This window comes from Panthera leo, chromosome B3, assembly GCF_018350215.1.
Source record: "Panthera leo isolate Ple1 chromosome B3, P.leo_Ple1_pat1.1, whole genome shotgun sequence".
NCBI classification, from domain to species: domain Eukaryota; kingdom Metazoa; phylum Chordata; class Mammalia; order Carnivora; family Felidae; genus Panthera; species Panthera leo.
In genome coordinates, this window is record NC_056684.1 from 27,634,746 (window position 1) to 27,655,472 (window position 20,727).

General features: G+C 38.4%; 1 protein-coding gene across 7 annotated transcripts in view; it reads right to left on the reverse strand.

Annotated features, from left to right (window-relative positions):
- Positions 1-20,727, reverse strand: part of HERC2 (HECT and RLD domain containing E3 ubiquitin protein ligase 2) — a 268,128-nt gene that overhangs the window by 34,781 nt on the left and 212,620 nt on the right. For all 7 annotated transcript variants that reach the window (XM_042941272.1, XM_042941277.1, XM_042941274.1 and 4 more), the window contains 6 exons: positions 17,090-17,281; positions 14,161-14,314; positions 1,950-2,057; positions 1,013-1,144; positions 417-575; positions 216-334 (listed from right to left, as the gene is read on the reverse strand). In XM_042941272.1, coding sequence (XP_042797206.1) covers positions 216-334; positions 417-575; positions 1,013-1,144; positions 1,950-2,057; positions 14,161-14,314; positions 17,090-17,281 — 864 coding nt within the window. The remainder of the gene's footprint in view (positions 1-215; positions 335-416; positions 576-1,012; positions 1,145-1,949; positions 2,058-14,160; positions 14,315-17,089; positions 17,282-20,727) is intronic.

A 20,727-nucleotide genomic window follows, 5' to 3' on the forward strand; every position in this document is an offset into this window, starting at 1 on the left:
GAGAGAGGGAGATACAGAATCTGAAGCAGGCTCCAGGCTGTGAGCTGTCAGCACAGGGCCTGATGTGGGGCTCGAACTCACAGACTGCGAGATCATGACCTGAGCTGAAGTCAGACACTCAACTGACTGAGCCACCCAGATGCCCCTTAAATTATTCAAGCAACATTTTATTCCCAAAGTCAAACATCTAGAAACTGTGAGGTAATGTTCCATACCAAAGCTCTTGCTTCTCCATCATTATCTCCAAGTAGCCTGTTTATGTTAATTGATTGCCCAAATTCAGTTGTAAGCAGCTTCCTCAGTCTCTGAAGGGCCCACATTCTGTGACTGGCAGCTTAAATGAGCAGACAGAAAATATCAGAAGCTTGACCATTTTTCCCATCAAGTACAACAGACATAATAAAGGTGCTATTTACCTAAGGCACTCAGCTGTGCACAGGCTGCCAGTGATGCTGCAAGGCGAGGGACAATGCTTCTGTTTGAGGTGAGATTGAGCCGGAAGTCTAACAGACATGTCACCAAGTCCATGGACGGACAGGAGAGGACACAGCGATCAGAAAGGAGGTCTTTAGGGCCTGCGAAATGAGCACTGTAAATGTTTCCATGTTGGACAGGATAAGGGCTACCCCACAAGGAGACCTGTACAATCTGACCAAGAGTGGTCCTCATCTACTCGGATGCCATGCTTAGAGGGTGCCCATGGTACCGCCACTGTCTATGTCACACAACTATGCACTGTATTAGACATTTTATCTGAAAATCAAACAGCTTAAGAAGTTCATTCAACAATAATAACTCCTTTCCCATTAGGTAATGGAGTCCTAACATCCCAACAACTGGGCTACTAAGGTTGCTCTTTGGCAGTTACGATCACCACTGTGGTGGGGCCTTGGGCAGTGCTGGCTCCCAACACAACAGGAGAAGGCAGAGTACAATGTACTAAATGAAAACAATTTATGTGTCCACCTTGCTTGAGTCATCAAGATTTGGACATCGCAAGCCCCCTACTTACCTGCAGCTGGCATGATGGGATAGACTGTGAAGCGCCAGCCCCATCCATTCACAGACCCATCACTGATGAACTTCCACTTCAACTCATCCCCTGGGATGCGTAGCTCACTGGACCAGTCAGACCATTCTCGGCCTAGTGGGGAAAATTATGCCCCAGGATTGGGTTCACTATGTCATGTGATAAACACAAACTTTTTTAAAAACAAAGCAAAATCATTCACACTATGTCTCAAGAACAGCTGGCTCCTCCAACCCAAGTTCTCCAAAATCTGAGTTCCCTCTACTCCTAGTGAATGATATTTAATACATACTGCCCTTCCATACACATTACATCAAGTACTAGGGAAAATGAAGACAGGTGGGCACTACCCTGATACATAGCTACAACACTGCAGAGCCAGCAGCACACAAGCCCAGGTCAAGGGCTATAGAGAGTTTCCTGGGGAAGGTCTTATGTGATGGCAGTTACCCAGGAAACAGGAGAAAGAGCCCCAGATTTCCTCACAGAGCATGCAATCTTACCAAAACCTGAGCCCAGCCCTTACTGCAGTCAATTATAAACCAAGTCCCTTTAGGAAGCTTTTTCATACATCATATTTTAGTTTGCACAAGCCTGGTACTCCCATATGTCTTACAGCACCATCTCTAGCTATCTGGGTGAAACTGGGCCTCCAAGATGGCCAATGTCCTGACAAGGACCTACCAGGAACCCAGTAATTCTACCGCCACTGGTGAGGTGCAGATACCATTCTCATAACTATCTTACTCAAAGTACTGTGAACAGGCAGACAAAACCTTCTATACTTTGCAGCAAAATAGCTTACTATCCCTTCCTTTAGTCTCACACAGGAATGAAGCAGTAGCATTCTGTTTAGTAAGTTACTAGTTCTGTTCTACGAAGGTGGGCAGATAGTGTCCTGTTCAACCTCCCTTCACACCTGACCGCACGGAGACAATCCTGTTGACACCATCCATGACTGTGAGAGGGTCGTGGCGCCTCTCTGTAGAGCACTGCCGGTCAAACTCCACCCTGAGTCCTTCTGCACCTGGAGGTCAAGTGAGCACAAAACACACAGTGATCACTCCCAAATGACATACCACAGACAAGGCCATAAGCCGCAACAGACACATAGAAACAGTGAGACTAATATGATGTTTAACAGCTAATGAAAAGCAGAAAGTCAGGAGGAACTGACCTCATAGACAAGAATCTAAGATTGACTGCCTCTTTCCCCCCACTTTATCTCCCACAGAAGACTTCACCTGTGATGGAAAGCCCAAGAATACACTTCTGCTTGGCAAATTCATTTTGTGCTCTCATTTCTGGGCAAATTTTCAGGCTGCAACCTCAGTTGCCAGACCAAACTTTATTATCCCCCCACCCCACACACATTTAAAATGCCACATGAAACCATATTCATCAACATTTAGTATTAGATCTAGAGTCTTCTGTGGGACAAGTTAGCTTACAAAAGAATTAATGAAGAGCAGGACCTAGGTTATGGTGGAGGGAAGAGGTTAACAAATCCCCTCCTTCAAAGCAGCTATAAAACCATTCAAAATTATAAAAGATGATGATCTCAGGGCTCTGCAAATAAATTAAAGGCAAACAACAAGTTGAGAAGTGTTTATTCATGAAAAAAACTGCCAAACTTGGATAGAGATGGGAGTACCTATGATGTTCTTGCCTGGGTATGTTTCCATCCAAGCTGGAGGACAGTTCTACCAAGATGGGACTCTGCCTCCAGGGGAAGCTGACTGGTGCAGAGCAGGGAGCAGAAAATGCATGCCAGGGGCACTGCTAATAAAAAGACCAACAAGAAAGCCTCCATCTCCACTGGCCTGAGAACATGGTTTGGCGAGTGAGTATCAAATCTGAGAGGTAAGTATCAAATCTGAGAACTATCCAGAAATTTAACAAGGAGATCATAAAATTCAGAGAGCACAGAAGGGCCAGTGAGGGCATCACGGAGGCCTGGACAAACTGGGATGCGCACGCACAGGAAAACTGCCAAAACAGAGTTCTATGCCCTCCCTGCTCCCACCCGCATGTAGATCCACCAACAGAAGGGGAGATCAACAGGCTTGAGCATAAGCCAAGAGGATACAGAACAAACCCTAGAAGTCAGGCTAGAGAACAAAAATGAGAACAAAAGAATGAAACCGGGACATCAGAGGCCACATGCTGTGAGGGAACCAGATTTCAGAGAGAATTACAGTCATGTTACAAAACAAGTACAGAACACAATGAAAATAACCTATCAACCAATACAAATCTTGAAAAAGAATATCAGAATCCAGATGATACTACATACTACTACCTAAAATGTTCGCTTTTCAAAAAAATTATGAGACAAGCAAAAACACTGAAAAATGTGAGCCATACTCAAAAGTAAAATCAGTCAATAAAAATGAACTCTGATGCCCAAATGCTAGATCTAGCAAACAATAAAGCAACTGAAATGTTCGAAAAATCCAAGAAAACCAGAGAAAATAAGATAACACAGAAAACATGGTAACAAATGATAAGACTGACTTAACAAATATAGAATCTCAATAAAGAGGGAGAAACTATGAAAAAAGTACTAAAAGGAAATTTTGGAGTTGGAAAATAGAATGACCCAAATGAAAAATTCATTAGATGGGCAAAATGGCAGAAAAAAGGGAGTCAAATTGAAGACTGTATCATTTCTCTCTTACTCCTGGAAAATAAGAGAAAAAAGACAGGAAAAATGAGAAAGTCTCAAACACCTAGGAGACAACATTAAGGAATACAAACATATGCATCTGGGAATTTCCTCCCAAAAAACAGAAGAGAAAAAAAGGGCACAGAAAGAGTAATTAAAAAATACAGCCCAAACCTCCTTATTTGATGAAAAACATTAATCTACAGTTCCCAAAATTAATAAATCCCAAGTAGGATAAAACAAAGAGATCCACACCTAGATATTATACTGAAACTACTGAAAACCAAAGACAAAAAGAGAAAATCATGAAAGCAGCAAGATTAAAAAAAAAAGTCACAAAACACCTAGGGGTACAAAATACCATTAATGGCTGCCTTCAATGGACATCAGAAACCAGTGGGATGACATGTTTAAAATAATAAAAGGGAAAAACTCTAAGATTTCTCAACTAAGAAATCTATATCTAGCAAAAACTATCCTTCAAAAAGTGAAGGCAAAATTAAAACATTCCCAAATAAACACATAGTGAGAGAACTGCTAGCAGATATGCTTTACAAAAACCATTTACAGTATTCCAGGCTGAAATACAATGATATCAAATGGAAACCTGAATCCATGGGAAGAAATAAAAAGCACTGGAAAAGGGAAATATGTGGGTTAAGAGACAGCATAAGTATTTTTTTTTCCCTTCCCTTTTCTTAATACTTTTAAAATACAAAATATTACATGGAGCAGAGCTTAGGAAACTATAGTCCATGGGCCATATCTGTCTCACCCCCCATTTTTGCATAGCCTGTGAGCAAAGAATGATTTGTGTATTTTCAAATGGTTAGAAAAAAAATCAAAATAATATTTTGTGACACACGGAAGTTTGCTAATCCTTGACATAATGCAATGATTATCATACCATATACATGTATGTATAACAGATATAGTTACAAGTATGTGGCACAAATTTCTAACATATATAAATGTAACATATATGACAATAACAGCAAAAAGGAGAGAAAAGGAAATAGAACTACACTGGAGCAAAGTTGCTACATTTTACCAGAATTAAGATATTAACCATGAAGTAGATGGTGATATATTCAAATGCTTATTTTAGACCCTAGAACAAACACTAAAAAAAGTGGCTGAAAATCAACAGAGGAATTAAAATGTTACACACGAAAAAATTTTAACACAAAAGAAAGCACTAAAGGAAGAACAAAAGAAGACACAGGCATTAGAGAAAATATAGCAAAATGCCAGATGTAAATCCAACCAAAGCCATAATTACATTAGATATGAATGGCCTAAGCATCTCAATCAAAAAGCAGAGATTGCTGGATGAAAAAAGCAAGATGCAACTAAAAGGTGCATAACCAGAGACAAACCCAGGCTCAAAGACAAAAAAAAGTTCGAAGTAAAAAGATGGAAAAAAATCTAGTATGGAAACAATCACCATAAAAGAAATGGAGTCGCTATACAAATATTACACAAAACAGACTTTAAGGCAAGAAATGTTAATAGAAACAAAAAGGGACATTTCACACTGAAAAAAGAGTCAAACATCAGATATAAATAACAATTACAAAGGTATGCACACCTAACAACAAAGCTCCAAAATATATGAATGGAAAGCTGATAGAAATGAAAGAAGTAGACAAGTCCACAATTATAGCTGAAGATTTCAATATCCAAGTCTCCAGAACTGACAGAATGAATGAAAGAAAATCAATAAGACTACATATTTCAACAGGACTACCAATCATCTTAACCTTACAGATAATAATTACAGAACACTCCCCCAACAAAGGAATAATGTACATTCCTATTAAGCAGACATGAAGCATTCTCTATGATAGACCACATTCTATAAAACAAGTTTCAATAAATTTAAAAGATGTGAAATCATTCAATGTATGACTGAACAACTACAACCATAATTGTATTACAGTGGAATTGAATCAGAAATCAACAAAAGAAGGAAATTTGGGAAACCTCCAATACTTAAACGGCACTTCTAAATAATCCATGGTTCAAACAAGAGATCTCAAAAAAGAAATTAGGAAATATTTAGGCTGAACAAAACTTGAAAACACAGCATTATCATAATTTATGTGGCATAGCCAAAGCAGTGTTTAGAAGGAAATCTGTCACTTCAAACTCTATTAGAAAAGAGGTCTCAATAATCTATGGTTCTACCTTAAAAAAACTAAAAACAAAAAGCAAAAACATATTGTACCTGAAGCAGAAGGAAGAAAATTATAAAGATCAGAATAGAAATCAGTAAAAGAGAAAACAGAAAAACAACTGAAGAACAAAACAAATCAATGAAACCAGAAATTAGTCCTTTGAAAAGATCAACAAAATAAACTTTTAAGATGAATGATTGGTGGGGGCAGAAATGTAGAAGATACAAATGATCAAAACCAGGAAAAAAAGAAGGAATATCATTATTGTGTTATAATAAAATATGTATTTTATTATACATATCTTGTATCTCATCATTGGCACAAAGCTCCTAAGACCCTAGAAATTTTCTGTTAGGAGTGTCTTTTGTCATTCATAAGGAGCCTTTTTGAGCCCACCTAAATTTATGCTAATGAGGTAATTTAGGGTGGGGTCTCTAGATTACCTCAGAATGGGGCTGGTCACCAGAAAGACCAAATGATTAGAGGGCTGGCTCTTTTAATACCACCAAGAGATCTCTGGGAAGGGGAGGTAAGGTGGAGGGGGTATTGTAGATTAAGATACATAAAACTCCTGAATAGCAAGATTTGATAAGACACCAAGCTGGGAGGATGATATACCCCAGTTTCATAGCAACAAAAGCCCCTGTATCAGGTCTTTTCCTGACCTCATCCTATGTACCTGTTCATCTCGCTATTCACCTGCACCCTTTATAATATCCTTTACAATAAACTGGTAAACCTATGTGTGAAGCTAAATAAAGGACACCTCATTTCAAATGAAGTCAGGAGGCTAGAATGGGGAGCTCTCATGCCCTACCATTCTTCATCAGTTGCAGACCCCAACAGGAAGAGAGGTATCTTGCGTTCCCAACAGGAAGAATGTCAATCCTACACAAACTCTTTCAGAGAAAAGAGGAGGAAGGAACATGTATTAAGGCCAGTATTATCCTGACACCAAAACCAGGCAAAGCTATCACAAGAAAGAAAAGCTATATGAATAAATGAATAAATTTTAAAATACAAACCTAAAAAAAAGCTATAGGGCAATACTATTCATGAAAATAGATGCAAAAATTCTTAACAAAATATTAGCAAACCAAATCCTGTAACATATAATAAAGATTATACATTATGAACAACTGTGATTTGTTTAAGATCAGAGTGAGTTTAATATCCAAAAACTGATTTCTGCAATATGCATTACTGAGTAACAAAACACACAAAAAGCATTTGCCAAATCCAACACTCATTCATAAAATGTACCTACTACCCCCCACTAAGTAGGAATAGAAACTTCCCCAAGTTGATAAGGGCATTTATGAAAAATCTATAGTTAATGAATTTAATGCTGAGAGACTGAATATATTCACCCTACTGGAACAAGGAAAAGGATTTCCACTCTCCCTCTTTGTATACAACACTGATTGTAGTCAGTCTCTGCTCTAGATTAAGGAATAGATGATGCCCTTTAAACTGCTATAAAGAAAGACATGTGTGAAATGAGATTGGGGAAAGGCTGTTTCTGCATATGATGGTTAGGAAAGAATTCTCTGAACAAGAGAATGGTCAGAACTCTATAACTAATTGCCTAGGGGAAGAATATTTCAGGCAGATGGCAAATATGAAGTGAGACAAATATCCTGAACCTGGAATATATTTCAGGACTAGGAAAGAAGATGATGAGGAGGCGCCAGGAAGGAGAGATAACGAGGGAGAAAGGAATACATTGAAGAGGTGATCAGGGTTCATACAAAGTTGCATAGGCCATGGTTATAGAAGTTTAGCTCCTATTTTAAGGTTATAGGGATATACTGGTGGGTTTTAAGCAGAGGACCAGCATGTTCTGACTGGGTTGGTTCACAGGGTGGTTTTAAGAGAGCATCTCTGGATGTCCTGTAGGGAGATGATTCTGGAGGACACAGAAGGTTAGGTGTAGAGGTGGGAACATGAGCAGCCCACTAATATATGGTGCTCATATAATAAACTGGATGTGACTAGGTGGTTGGACCCAGAATGGCCTGGAGTTAGAGAGAAATGGCTAAGTTTGTAATGTATATATTTTAAAAGTAGAAATGATAAGCACTTCTGGGGAAGAAGGCAGATAGGAAAACCCTAAATTCACTTTACCCCACAGATACAACTAGGTAACTCACATCAGAGCAAACAACTCAGAAAGAGGCCCAAAGACTGGGGGAACAAAATGACACAACTAAAATCAGTCAAGGTATTCACAATATAAACAGATGTAAAATATGACACCATATACTAAAACATTGGGGGAGAGAGGAGAAAAAAATGGGTTCAAACTTACACAACCATCAACTTAATATAGATTGCTTATATGCAGAAGATGTTATATACAAACCTAATGGTAACCACAAATCAAAACCTACTGATATGCAAAGAATAAAGAGAAAGAAATTCAAATATATCATTAATGAAAACCAGCAAACCACGAAAGAAAGAAAAAAGGATCAGTGAAAAACCTCAGAAACAACTGCAAAACAACAATCAATTTATGGCAATAAATAGGTATCTATCAATAATCACTTTGAATGTAAATGGACTAAATGCTCCAATCAAAAGACACAAGGTGTCAGAATGGATAAAAAACAAAACAAACGAACAAAAAAACAGGACCTATCTATATGCTGCCTACAAGAGACTCATTTCAGACCTAAAGACACCTGCACACTGAAAGTGAGGGGGTGAAGAAACACTTATCATATAAATGGATGTCAAAAGAAAGCCAAAGTGGCAATACTTAAAGTAGATTTTAAAACAAAGACTGTAACAACATACCAAGAAAGACACATTACAATAATAAAGAGGACACTCCAACAAAAAGATATAACAACTGTAAATATTTATGCACTCAATACAGGAATACTGAAATACATAAAATAGTTAATAACAAACATAAAGAAACTAATTGAAAGTAACATACTAATAGTAGGAGATGTTAACACTCCACTTACACTGATGGACAGATCATCCAAACAGAAAATCAACAAGGAAACAGTGGCTTTGAATGACACACTGGACTAGATGAATTTAACACACATATTCAGAACATTCCATTCAAAAACAGCAGAATACATGTTCTTTTCAGGAGGGCACAGAACATCCTCCAAAACAGATCACGGAGTAGTCCACAAAACGAGCCTTGACAAATTCAAGAAAATCAAAGCCATACCATGCATCTTTTCTGATCACAACATTATGAAACTAGAAATCAGAAATCATTATGAAACTATAGGAAAAGTCTGGAAAACCACAAATACACGGAGGGTAAATAACATGCTACTGAAAAATAAATGGGTTAACCAAGAAATCAAAGAAGAAATCAAAAAGTACATGGAATCAGGGGTGCCTGGGTGGCTTAGCTGGTTAAGTATCCGACTCTGGATTTCAGCTCAGGTCATGAACTCACGGTTTGTGGGTTCGAGCCCCACATCTGACTCTGTGCTTACAGCATGGAGCCTGCTTGGGACTGACACTCTCTCTCTCTCTCTCTCTCTCTCTCTCTCTGTCTGTCTCTCTTCTCTCTCTCCGTCTCCCTCTCTCTCTGCACCTCCCCTGCTCATGCTCACTCTCTCTCTCAAAATGAGTAAATAAACTTTGGGGAAAAAAAAGTACATGGAATCAAACAAAATGGTCCAAAACTTTTGGAATGCAGCAAAAATGTTCTAAGAGGTAAGTTTATAGCAATACAGGCCTACATGAAGAAAACAGAAAAATTCACATAAACAACCTAACTTTACATTTAAAAGAGCTAGAAAAAGAACAACAAATGAAACGTAAAACCAGCAGAAGAAAGAAAATGATAAAGATTGGAACAGAAATAAATGATATAGAAACTAAAAAAAAACAATAGAATAGATCAATAAAACCAGGAGCTAGTTCTTTGAAAAGATCAACAAAATTGATAAACCTCTAGCCAGACTCATCAAAGAAAAAAAAAAGCAACTCCAATAAAAAAAAGTGACAAATGAAAGAGGAGAAATAACAACCAACACCACAAAAATATATAAAATTGTAAGGGAGGGACGCCTGGTTAAGCGTCCAACTTCAGCTCAGGTCATGATCTCAGGGTTCATGGGTTGGAGCCCCGCATCGGGCTCTGTGCTGACAACTCAGAGCCTGGAGCCTGTTTCAGATTCTGGTCTCCCTTTCTGCCCCTCCCCCACTCGCACTCTGTCTCCCTCTGTCTCAAAAATATATAAACAGTAAAAGAAATTTTTTTAATTGTAAGGGAATGTTATTAAAAACCATATGCCAAAAAATTAGACAACCTAGAAAAAAATGGATAAATTCCTACAAACATATTACCCACCAAACCTGAAACAGGAAGAAATAGAAAATTTGAATAGCCCAATTACCAACAAGGAGACTGAATCAGTAATCAAAAAACTCCCAACAAATATAAGTCCAGGACTAGACAGTTTCACAGGTGAACTCTAACAAACATTTAAAGAAGAGTTAATACCTGTTCTTCTCAAACTATTCCAAAAAACAGAAGAGGAAGGAAAACTTCTAAGCTCATTCTATGGTGTCAGTATCACCCTGATACCAAAACCAGATAAAGACACCACATAAAAAAAGAGAACTACAGGTCAATATCTCTGATAAACATAGATGCAAAAATCCTCAAAAAAATAGCAAAACCAAATTAGCAAAAAATTAGCAAACCAAATTCAACATTACATTAAAAAAACCATTCACCACAAAAAATGGGATTTATTCTGAGGATGCAAGCATGGTTCAACGTTCACAAATTCATCAACATGATATATAAACCATATGATCATTTCAACAGACTCAGAAAAAACACCTGAAAAAGTACAACATCCATCCATGCTAAAAGCCCTCAAAAAAGTAGGTTTAGAGGGAACATACCTCAGCATAACTAAGACCATATACGAAAAAGCCACAGCGAACATCATACTCAATGAGGCAATACTGAGAGCTTTCCCCCTAAAGTCAGGAATAAGACAAGAATGTCCACTTTCACCACTTTTATTCAACATAGTACTGGAAGTCCTAGCCACAGCATTGAGAAAACAAAAAGACATAAAAGGTATTCAAATGGGCAAGAAAGAAAAGCAAAACTTTCTGATTTGCAGATGACATGATATTTCACACAGAAAACTCTAAAGACTCCACCAAAAAAACTACTAGAACTAATAAATAAGTTCAGTAAAATCACAGGATACAAAATTAATGTGCAGAAATCTGTTGCATTTCTATACACTAATAATGAAGCAAAAGAAAGAGAAATTTAAAAAAAAATCCCATTTACAATTGCACCCAAAATAATAAGATACCTAGGAATAAACCTAAGCAAAAAGGTGAAAGACCTGTACTGTGAAAACTATAAAACACTGACAAAAGGAACTGAAGACACAAAGAAATGGAAAGATGTTCCATGCTCATGAATTGGAAGAACAAATATTGTTAAAATATTTATACTACCCAAAGCAATCTACACATTTAATGCAATCCCTATCCAAAGACCAATAGCATTTTTCACAGAGCTAGAACAAACAATCCTAAAATTTATATGGAACCACAAAAGACTTTGAATAGCCAAAGCAACCTTGAAAAAGAAAGGCAAAAATGGAGGCATCACAATTCTGGACTTCAAGTTTTATTACCAAGCTGGAGTGGGACACCTGGGTGGCTCAGTCAGTTAAGCGTCCAACTTCAGCTCAGGTCATGATTTCACAGCTCATGAGTTCAAGTCCTTCATTGGACTCTGTGCTGACAGCTCAGAGCCTGGAGCCTGCTTCATATTCTGTGTCTCCCTCTCTCTGTGACCCTCCCCCACTCACACTTGGTCTCTTTCAAAAACAAACATTAAAAAAAATTTTAAATACAGACTAAATTAGAAAGGGCATAAGAGTAAATGAACACAAATAGATGGCGCTTTAAAACAAAGAGAAGGAGGAAAAGAAGAAAAAGAGAAAGGTAGGAAGTATTTGAGAGGCAATAGTTAACATGGAGTCTAAAAGGTATCTAATACACCATGATGATCACGGGTCCATGAAAGAGGGCTAAGGGATTACAAACAGTACAAACTGTAACACAAACAGGTCTACACTGCAGGTCTGAAACTGCATTTTAAAGGAACATACCACCTATCTGTGAATACCGCCTATAATAACCATTTGAAAACATATTCTAGTAAAATTACTGAAACAAAGCACAATACATAAGTGGAAAAACAGATTACCACCATCACACTTTCACAGAGGAAGAACAGGTGATCCAAAAATTTACTACCAAGAAAACCTAACTTTCAAGTTTGAGCACAAACTGTCATGGACAAGCCGATCCCAGGGCTGCTATCCTGAGCCCACTGAAGAATTGACTAAAGTGTGAGCTTCAGTCAATCATAATGAAAAAAGAGATAGGGCCCCTGGATGGCTCAGTCAGTTGAGCGACCGACTTTTGATTTAAGCTCCGGTCATGGTATGGTTCATGAGATTTAGCCCCATGATGTGCTCTAAGCACAGAGCCTGCTTGGGATTCTCTCTCTCCCTCTCTCTGCCCCTCCCTTGATTACACACTCTCTCTCTCCCTCTCAAAATGAATAAATATTTTTAAAAAAGAGAGACAGAGACAAAGGACTAGAAGTGAGCATTAACAGAGTAAAAATAAAACTAAATGAAGATTGAACAGAAGTACGGTATGTAATGGTTATTATGCTCTGGTAGATACAGTATAATAACATTTTAATAAAGTTGGGAGAAGGAAGAGAGAATAAGCCAAAATTTTTTTTTTTTTTTGCTATTTCAGGAACTGTATTCATGTTTGCTTATATTAGATTTGAATCCTTAGTCTCTTGTTTCTGAAATGTCAAATAAAGCAAATGAATAATTTTGAGATATTATAATTCTGTCATCCCCTATCTAATCAAGATTTTCAGTATAGAAGAAAACACAGAAGTAATGTAAGAGGTTAATAGAAACCTTGCAGTTCTGAATTTGAATCCAATGTATCAGTATGAACTCAAAAGAAAGGGGACTGCCCAACCATTCATCCTACCTCTGTCTATTGAAAAGGTCTAGAAACAATGACAGCCCAGTAATCTAAAATGCCTTCTCCACTGAAAGACACCAAGGAAGATTCCAGGTAGGGGGCAGAAACTACATGACAAGCCCAAAGAATCTTGTTATACCAGACTACATGGAGGTTATCAATGGATCACCAATGTCATTTCTGGAACAAATTGAAGAGGTTCCTGATATCTAGAGATGGGATAATTTGAGCTTCAACAGAATAAGAGTCACAAGAGATTAAAGCCCATCATATATTTTTAAATCTGTAAGTGCATAACAATATAAAAGAAAAAAAAATTCTGGTCACCTTCAAAGAATGATAGGGAATCAATTCATCCTCTTAAAAATATAAATAGAAGAAAGCTTTTAATCCTGTCTTGCTTATGCAAACAGCACCCCTAGGTAACTAACTAAAGGATGAGGGGAAATAACTCTTTATAAAGTATTCCAGCTAATAAACAGGAAAAGAATGGAACAATTAGAATAGCACCATTTTGCAACCCTCAATGGATTAATGGCCTCAGGCTCTGAGTATCAGTAGCTGCTGACATCACATAAGGAAAGACAAGCAGGCACAGGGACACAACCACCAATGGTCTTGCCAAAGGTCTGAACTACTTGGAACTCTGAATCAGGAGAAATTTGCAGAAAGACAAGGATCAAGAATAGGCTGAAGTGCAATAGGAGTATGTAAATCCAGGCTGCAGGGAAGACCAATGGGTTAAAGGCTGAGGTTCCTCAACACATAGATTGCTGAAAAAAAGGAAAAAGAAAATCAAGAACTAAAGTTACAATAAGAAACTTAAAAGATAGAAACTATTAATTAGAAAGAGACTTAGAAGAGGGTACACACCTGGGTAACAGAAACTGCCCAGAAATACAAGTCAGCATTATCTCTAAGGGCGGGCAGCAATCACTTTAGTGGGGACACAAGAAGAGTTTCTGGAAACTGGCACAGGACTTCTTCTAGATCTGAGTTTTGGGGACTATGGCAACCACACCTGATAATCGTTAAGCTAAATATTCATTCTGCATGGTTTTCTGTATCATGTTTATTTTGAGAAAAAAAGTATTTTTAAAAAGTTGGGAAATAAGTCTAAAGCAATTCTGTAGCTTCTTTTCTATAAAATGGTGTACTTCTGATACAATTATAGAAATGAAGCTATTCTATAGGCAGAGATTCTTCCCCCCTCGTCCCCCTAGGCCAGCGCTGAGTACCTGGTATCTTCACTGTTCCACTGGAGGAAGTGTCGTCTGTGTAGGGATGGCTACTCTCCACCACCACAGGCTGAGAGGACAAGCGACCACTCTGCGAGTCTGTGGCCACATCCTCCAACTCAGTGACACAGAGCTCCAGCAACATATCTGCCACCTGGGGGAGGAAGCAGGGACATGATCAGGGCACCAGGATAGGACTTCAGAATTTGACAAATCTAGTTTAAATCAGGGCTTGGTTCCCTCACCTATAACATCAAGATAGCACAGACCTCAGAGGTGCTGTTAAGCTTGTAAGTAGCTGGGAGCTGCCTCACATACACAAGACACTCAATATGTGCCAACCAATGAAACTGTGATCACAACAGTTTTTTATACCAAGACAAGATTACTTCCTAGTGAGGAAAAATCTGCCTCAGGAACAAAAATACCCAGGGCAGGAGCAGAAAGGTGATAAAAATGACCAAGATCCTAGAAGTCATTGGGGGTCAAACAGGAGGGGGCAGGAATAGATAGGAACAATCAAGCCACCCAGATCAAACAGCAGCATAATACCTGAAACAAACAGCTACAAGCACAAACATAAGTGGGATTTCCCTTGACCCAGGACATTAAGGGTCAGCCCCAATACCTTCTTCTCTGAACAATCCATAATGTCCTTATGTCATTTTTTTTTAAGTTTATTTATTTTGAAAGAGAGAACACACACAGGGGAGGGGCAGAGAGAGAGGGTGGGAGAGAGAATCCCAAGCAGGCTTGCACTGTTAGCACAGAGCCTGATGCAGTTGTCAAACTTGTGAATAATGAGATCGTGACCTGAGCCAAAATCAAGAGTCAGATGCTTAACCAACTGAGCCACCAAGGCTCCCCAATACTTATTTCATTTTAAAATTTTACTGATTCACACCATTGAAGTGGTAAATACTGGTGATTATAAACTCTTTGATTTCTATTTTTAAAAACAAATAAGAATATGTTATTGTAGCAGTAAGAGCCTGAAAATTTTTGAAATTTAGAGAAAAAAACTATTGTGTATTCTATACTTTCCAGGAATAAATTATTTTTCTCCTCTATTTTTCCTCACATTTAGATAACAAATAGATGAGCTTAGTAAATAGTTTTGTTAATGACAAACTAATATCACTGCTATCTAGGTAACAGGACTATAAATTCAGACATCTCTCTTTTAAGAGTCCCAAATATTAGGTTGGGGTGACACAAGACCAGCATCTTGCCCCTGGCCAGGATAGTCTGAAGACAATCCTATCTTTGCTTCTGTTTCCCCTTAAACGTAGTGTGCATCACTGGGACACACATGTTGGGAGCATCAAACACCTACCACACAGTCCACCAGGAGTTTTCTGGGCTTCACAATCCTCCTCTGAAAATCCCATCACTCCCCCAGGAGAGGTCAACAAGAAGAGGGTGACAGGCATCACAGATGTGGCTTTTCCCTCAGAGCACTCAGGGTCCAGTCCCATTTCTCCCACCCACCAGCAACCTGAGTGTCCACAGCCAGTGGACAATGTCTCAGAGCCTCAGTTTCCTCATCTGTAAACAGAGAACATCTACCATCTATACTGAGAATGCACTCACAACTGGGCCTGGCAGATATGTGTGTACTAAATATTGGGCATTATTACTTTAATCCATGTCCTCATTCATATCCTTTCCTCTCACAAATGCAATAAACTTGTGAAAAAACAAAAACACAAAAAAACAAAAAACAAAAAGCTTTTGCTTGTGGCAATTCATCTTGATTCAATCTCTCAGAATTGTGCCAAGTACCTTGCCTTAAAAAACTAGAAAGTAGGAAACCTACCTCCTGTTCTTCCTGAATATGATTAAGAAATAACAAGCCCCAAACCATTTAATTTACTAACTACCAAATCATTTACTATGTTTTCAAGACCACTCAACCACACTTAAGTATTTTCTCACTTGGGCGGCAGTGATATAAGGTCTAGAAAAACACAGGTTACATTTCTGTACAGAGTTCATGGCATCAGACTCCCTGATGTGGCCAGTTCTAAAAAGGCAGAAGGCCACTGATAAATAAAAGAGTCGTTAGGAAGCCAAAAAGTTTTAGGACTGATCAATCCAATTTCTAAGATGTACTGATATGATGCTGACTTTATACCCTAAACTAACCACATGTAGCTATACACATTTAAATTAGTTAAAGCTAAATAAAATGAAAACTTCAGTTCTTCAGGTGCACTAGTCATCAACTGGTCAACAGGTACATGTGACTGGAAGCCACTATACCGGATGGCTCAGCTAGCCACCACAGTAGAAAATCCTGATGGACCTCGTGTTACCAAATATTAAAACTATTTTAAAGCATAATGGTTAGGTTAATGTACAGAAGAGTCCATAAATGGACGCAAATATATACAAGAATTTACAATATGATTAAAATGTTTTTCAAATCATTGGGAAAAGGATGGATTATTATTACTATTATTCAATAAATGGTTGTCAGACAACAAGTTTGCCATCTAGGAAAAAATAAAGTTGGATCCCTACATTATCCCTTATATCAAGATAAATCCCAGATGGCTCAAAAATGTAAATATAATAAATGAAATCATAAAAATAATTGGAAGAAACTTGGAAAATTTTCTTTAAATAATGTCACATAGGCAAGCAGTTTTTCAGCATAATACAAAATCCAGAAGCCATCAATGAAAAAAACTGGCAGATCCAACTTCATAAAAATCAGAAATTTCTAAATGGCAAAAAATACCAAAATGATGTCAGAAGGCACAGTGAGGACAACCACAGCACACAGGACAGAGAAAGGGCTTGTTTACAAGGAGTCCTTCTGAACTGCTATCTCCTAGAATAAAATCAAGCACGAGAGAAGGTGTGATGCCAACAGTAGCATATCTCTCAGAGAGAAGCCCACGACACCCATCACATGGCTCACCTGTGGGTATGCGGTACCCATGCCAGACAGCACAGCTGACAGCACATCCCTGCCCTTGTCCCCTGCCCGGCTGCACACGGACAACTTCAGCAAGTCCACCATGACACGAGTGTCATCCGCAACGAGCAGACTAGTGAATTCATCCAAGGACTGAGGTTCTGGGCCTGTTGCTTTATTTTGGCTTTCAACATCCTAAAAAGTCCAACAATTAAAATGAGGAATGATACATTATGAAATAGTCACCAGTTTACCCATAAACTCAAAGAATACATGACTACTACTGATGAATAAGGGACTTTCTGAGGCCTTTAGCTTTTAAGAGCATGAAATGCCAGGTTAAGAAAGGACAGACCTCTAAAATTTCCACCACCATGTACTATGCTTTCAAGACCAATTAACTATTTTACAAAATACTGATAATATCTATGAAAAGGCATGCGTAAACTATAAATAAATGACAATTTATACTGTGACCAAATTCGAATCATAGGTGGACGGCCTGGAATGAAGTCACAACATATACAATTTACCCCTCCCTGATTCATAAGATATGCTTGGGAATTTTCTATCAACTAAATTTGTACTTTTAACATGTTTTGCCTACATTCTCTATATAACTCTTTCCTAGAATCTCTAAATCGCTTTAAAGTGACTTGTTGGCTGGCACGTAACACAGTATCCATTATCTCTTGTTCCTTGGGTACTTTGAAAATGAAAATAGATATTCTCCTCTTACTTCTCATTCACAGTATGTCAGTTAGAACATACCCCACCTGTCATCATTTACCTCTCCCTCCTCTGTAGCAGGTGAAAGGAGCCCCTTATTTGCCTGTGGCAGCCTCTGACCTTGTGAGGATGTCCCACCCAGCACTGCTGCCTCACAGCCTGCTATCCAACACCTAAGAGCGTCTTGGGGGTTGTAGTGGGGTTTGACTTATAGAAAGGAACAAGGAGCCATCAGAGATGAGAAATCCCAGAGCTTTTGACGTAGAGGGAATGGGAATCACTGAGACCCTGTGCTGAATGGGGAATAACACAGGACCTTCTAGTTCCCCAGGCAGAGTCTGGATCATTAGGGGAAGAACAAGATCCCAGATGTGCCTCTCCTTTTCTCTTTTGCTTTCTGGATCTCAGCAAAACTAGTGCCAACCTTTCCAGAAAAAGAAACGAGATAAAGGAAGCACAAGCCCCACATAGGAAACTTAAGGGAAATGTGACATACCCAATGTGCAAATTCCACAGACTTAGGCCCTGGACACCATACTTCTCTGTGCTAGGAACACAGTTCCTCCCTTTAAAGAAATGGACCCTGCTCCTACCTCTGCATGGATTCCCAGAGATCGTTAAGTGTAGTTCATCAGAAATGATGCCATTACAGAATCTCACTCACTGAAGAGCAGCAAAAGCATTCAGTGGAATATATTAACACGTGATTAATACTAACCTAATACTAATATGAAAATTATTTATTTACATTTACATTTTATGTTATTTATTTATTTATTTATGACTCAAACCAAAACTGAAATGATAGGAATTTAGGGGTATAATCTGGTTAGTGCCTATGTCTCTTAAATAAACTGGTAGGAAAGAAATCCCTCTTCTACCTAAAAGCAAAAATTTTACATAATTCAGGATAATTTCTGCATTAAACCTTCACCATAGGAGATCATGAAGTAGGAGAAGCTGAGTCTAGACACCTAATTTATAAATGGCAATCTTTTTATTACCACAGATGGTTAAGAATAATTTCCATAGGACATATTTTTGCCAGTAGTAATAAAATAATAAATCTAGAGTTCCAAATGTAATTGAAAATAATGCATGTTAAGTAGGTGATGGGGATTAAGGAGTACACTTGTTTGATGAGCACTATCATTTATACCTGAAACTAATATTACACTGTTAACTAACTGGAATTTAAGTAAAAACTTAAAATAAAATAAAAAAAACAAAAAACGCATGTTTGTCCCCAAAGAAGAAGGGAGAGAGTATGAGCAGGGTAAGATAGCCCAGCACAGGGAGCACCTAAGTGGGGGTGGGGAGGGTGTCCACATGTGGTGGTGGCTGGTGTGACAGAATGGGTCCCTGCTTTGGCAAGCCAGCTTGGGAGGTGAGGGAGAGGTCACAAATCAAGCAGTTGAGCAGAAGTCAAACTGGTTTTGAGCATCAGAAGCTGTGCAGAGAAAAGGGGGTATCCATTGGGGATGACTTCTGGTTTTGAGTGTCAGAAGCTGTGTGGAGAAAAGGGGGTATCCATGTGGGGCAAGGTGTGGCAGCCAACATGGGAGGCTGGCTACCTAAGAGGAAGTAAATAAACTGCCAATAATAGGAATCAGGTTTCTCACTTTCAGAGAAGAGAGTTATAAATACAGAGGGGGAGAAAAGAAGAATGAATCCTGTGTAGGTATTAGAATTGATTGTACTGTTGTGAACCAGTGGTTTTCAAGATATGTAGGTATATAGTGAAATAAATATAAGAATACATATCTATTGTGTGTATATACATACACATACACATTTATTCCCTAGCTGTGTCCACTAAGAATGCTTGAGAACATCAATACCCCAACTTAAATGAGGACATGAAGGCCCAGATCTTGCCTTCTAAATGCCATTCTCCACTAAAAAGAACCAAGACTTCCTAGAGAAACATTTGATTTCTGGGCTGGAGAATAAATCATTTTGTTGAGACTAGAACTGTGTGTTGTGCCAGAAAGCAAGGAAACACGCAAAAAATGATGAGAACAGGTTAAAGGGACACATAAAATTCTACAAAATAGTTAAAGAAGAAGTAACACTAACCCTTCAAACTATTCTAAAAAAGAAACAGTAAAAAAGAACACTGTCCCAACTCATTCCACTAAGGCCAGTATTCCTCAAATACCAGGCAGACATCATAAGAAAACTATAGATTAGTAGTATCCTTTATGAATACCAGCTATAAAAACCCTCAACAAAATAGCAAATCAATCCAGCAACAAATAAAAGGATTATATACTTTAAATACAGAAAGGGAGAGAGCAAAGATAAATTCTGTGGTTGTTGGACTGAAACTGAAAATGTTTTTTGGTTTTCATTCTAAGCTGAAATAGTGGTTTGAACTACTCATGGTTTTGCTGGGGGTTTTTTCGTTTACTTATTTTGAGAGAGAGAGTGTACAAGCACATGCACAAGTGGGGGAGGGGTAGAGAGAGGGAGAGACAGAATCCTAAGCAGGCTCCAAGGTACAATCACAGAGCCTGACATGGGGATCGATCTCATGAACTGCAAGACCATGACCTGAGCTGAAATCAAGAGTGGAACGCTTAACTGACTGAGCCACCCAGGTACCCCTCATGGTGTTTATTATAAAGAAGATGCTAAAAAAAAAAAAAAAAAAAATGCTCAGCTGCATGCATGTTTGCTGAGAAGGTGTAAACCAAGAACATCCGATAGCAGTCAACTTACCAAGTTTCCAGATCTTGTTTCTAAACTCTATGATCTACTAAAAGGAATCAGGGATCGTTGGAGAAATGGGTGATTCCAGAGCAGGGACAGGGCAAATGAAAGATAAGTCCAGAACACACTGTTGTACCAAAAAGTAAGGAAGTGCTCAAAGAATTATGGGGGCATGTCAGGACAAATGAACCAGCCAA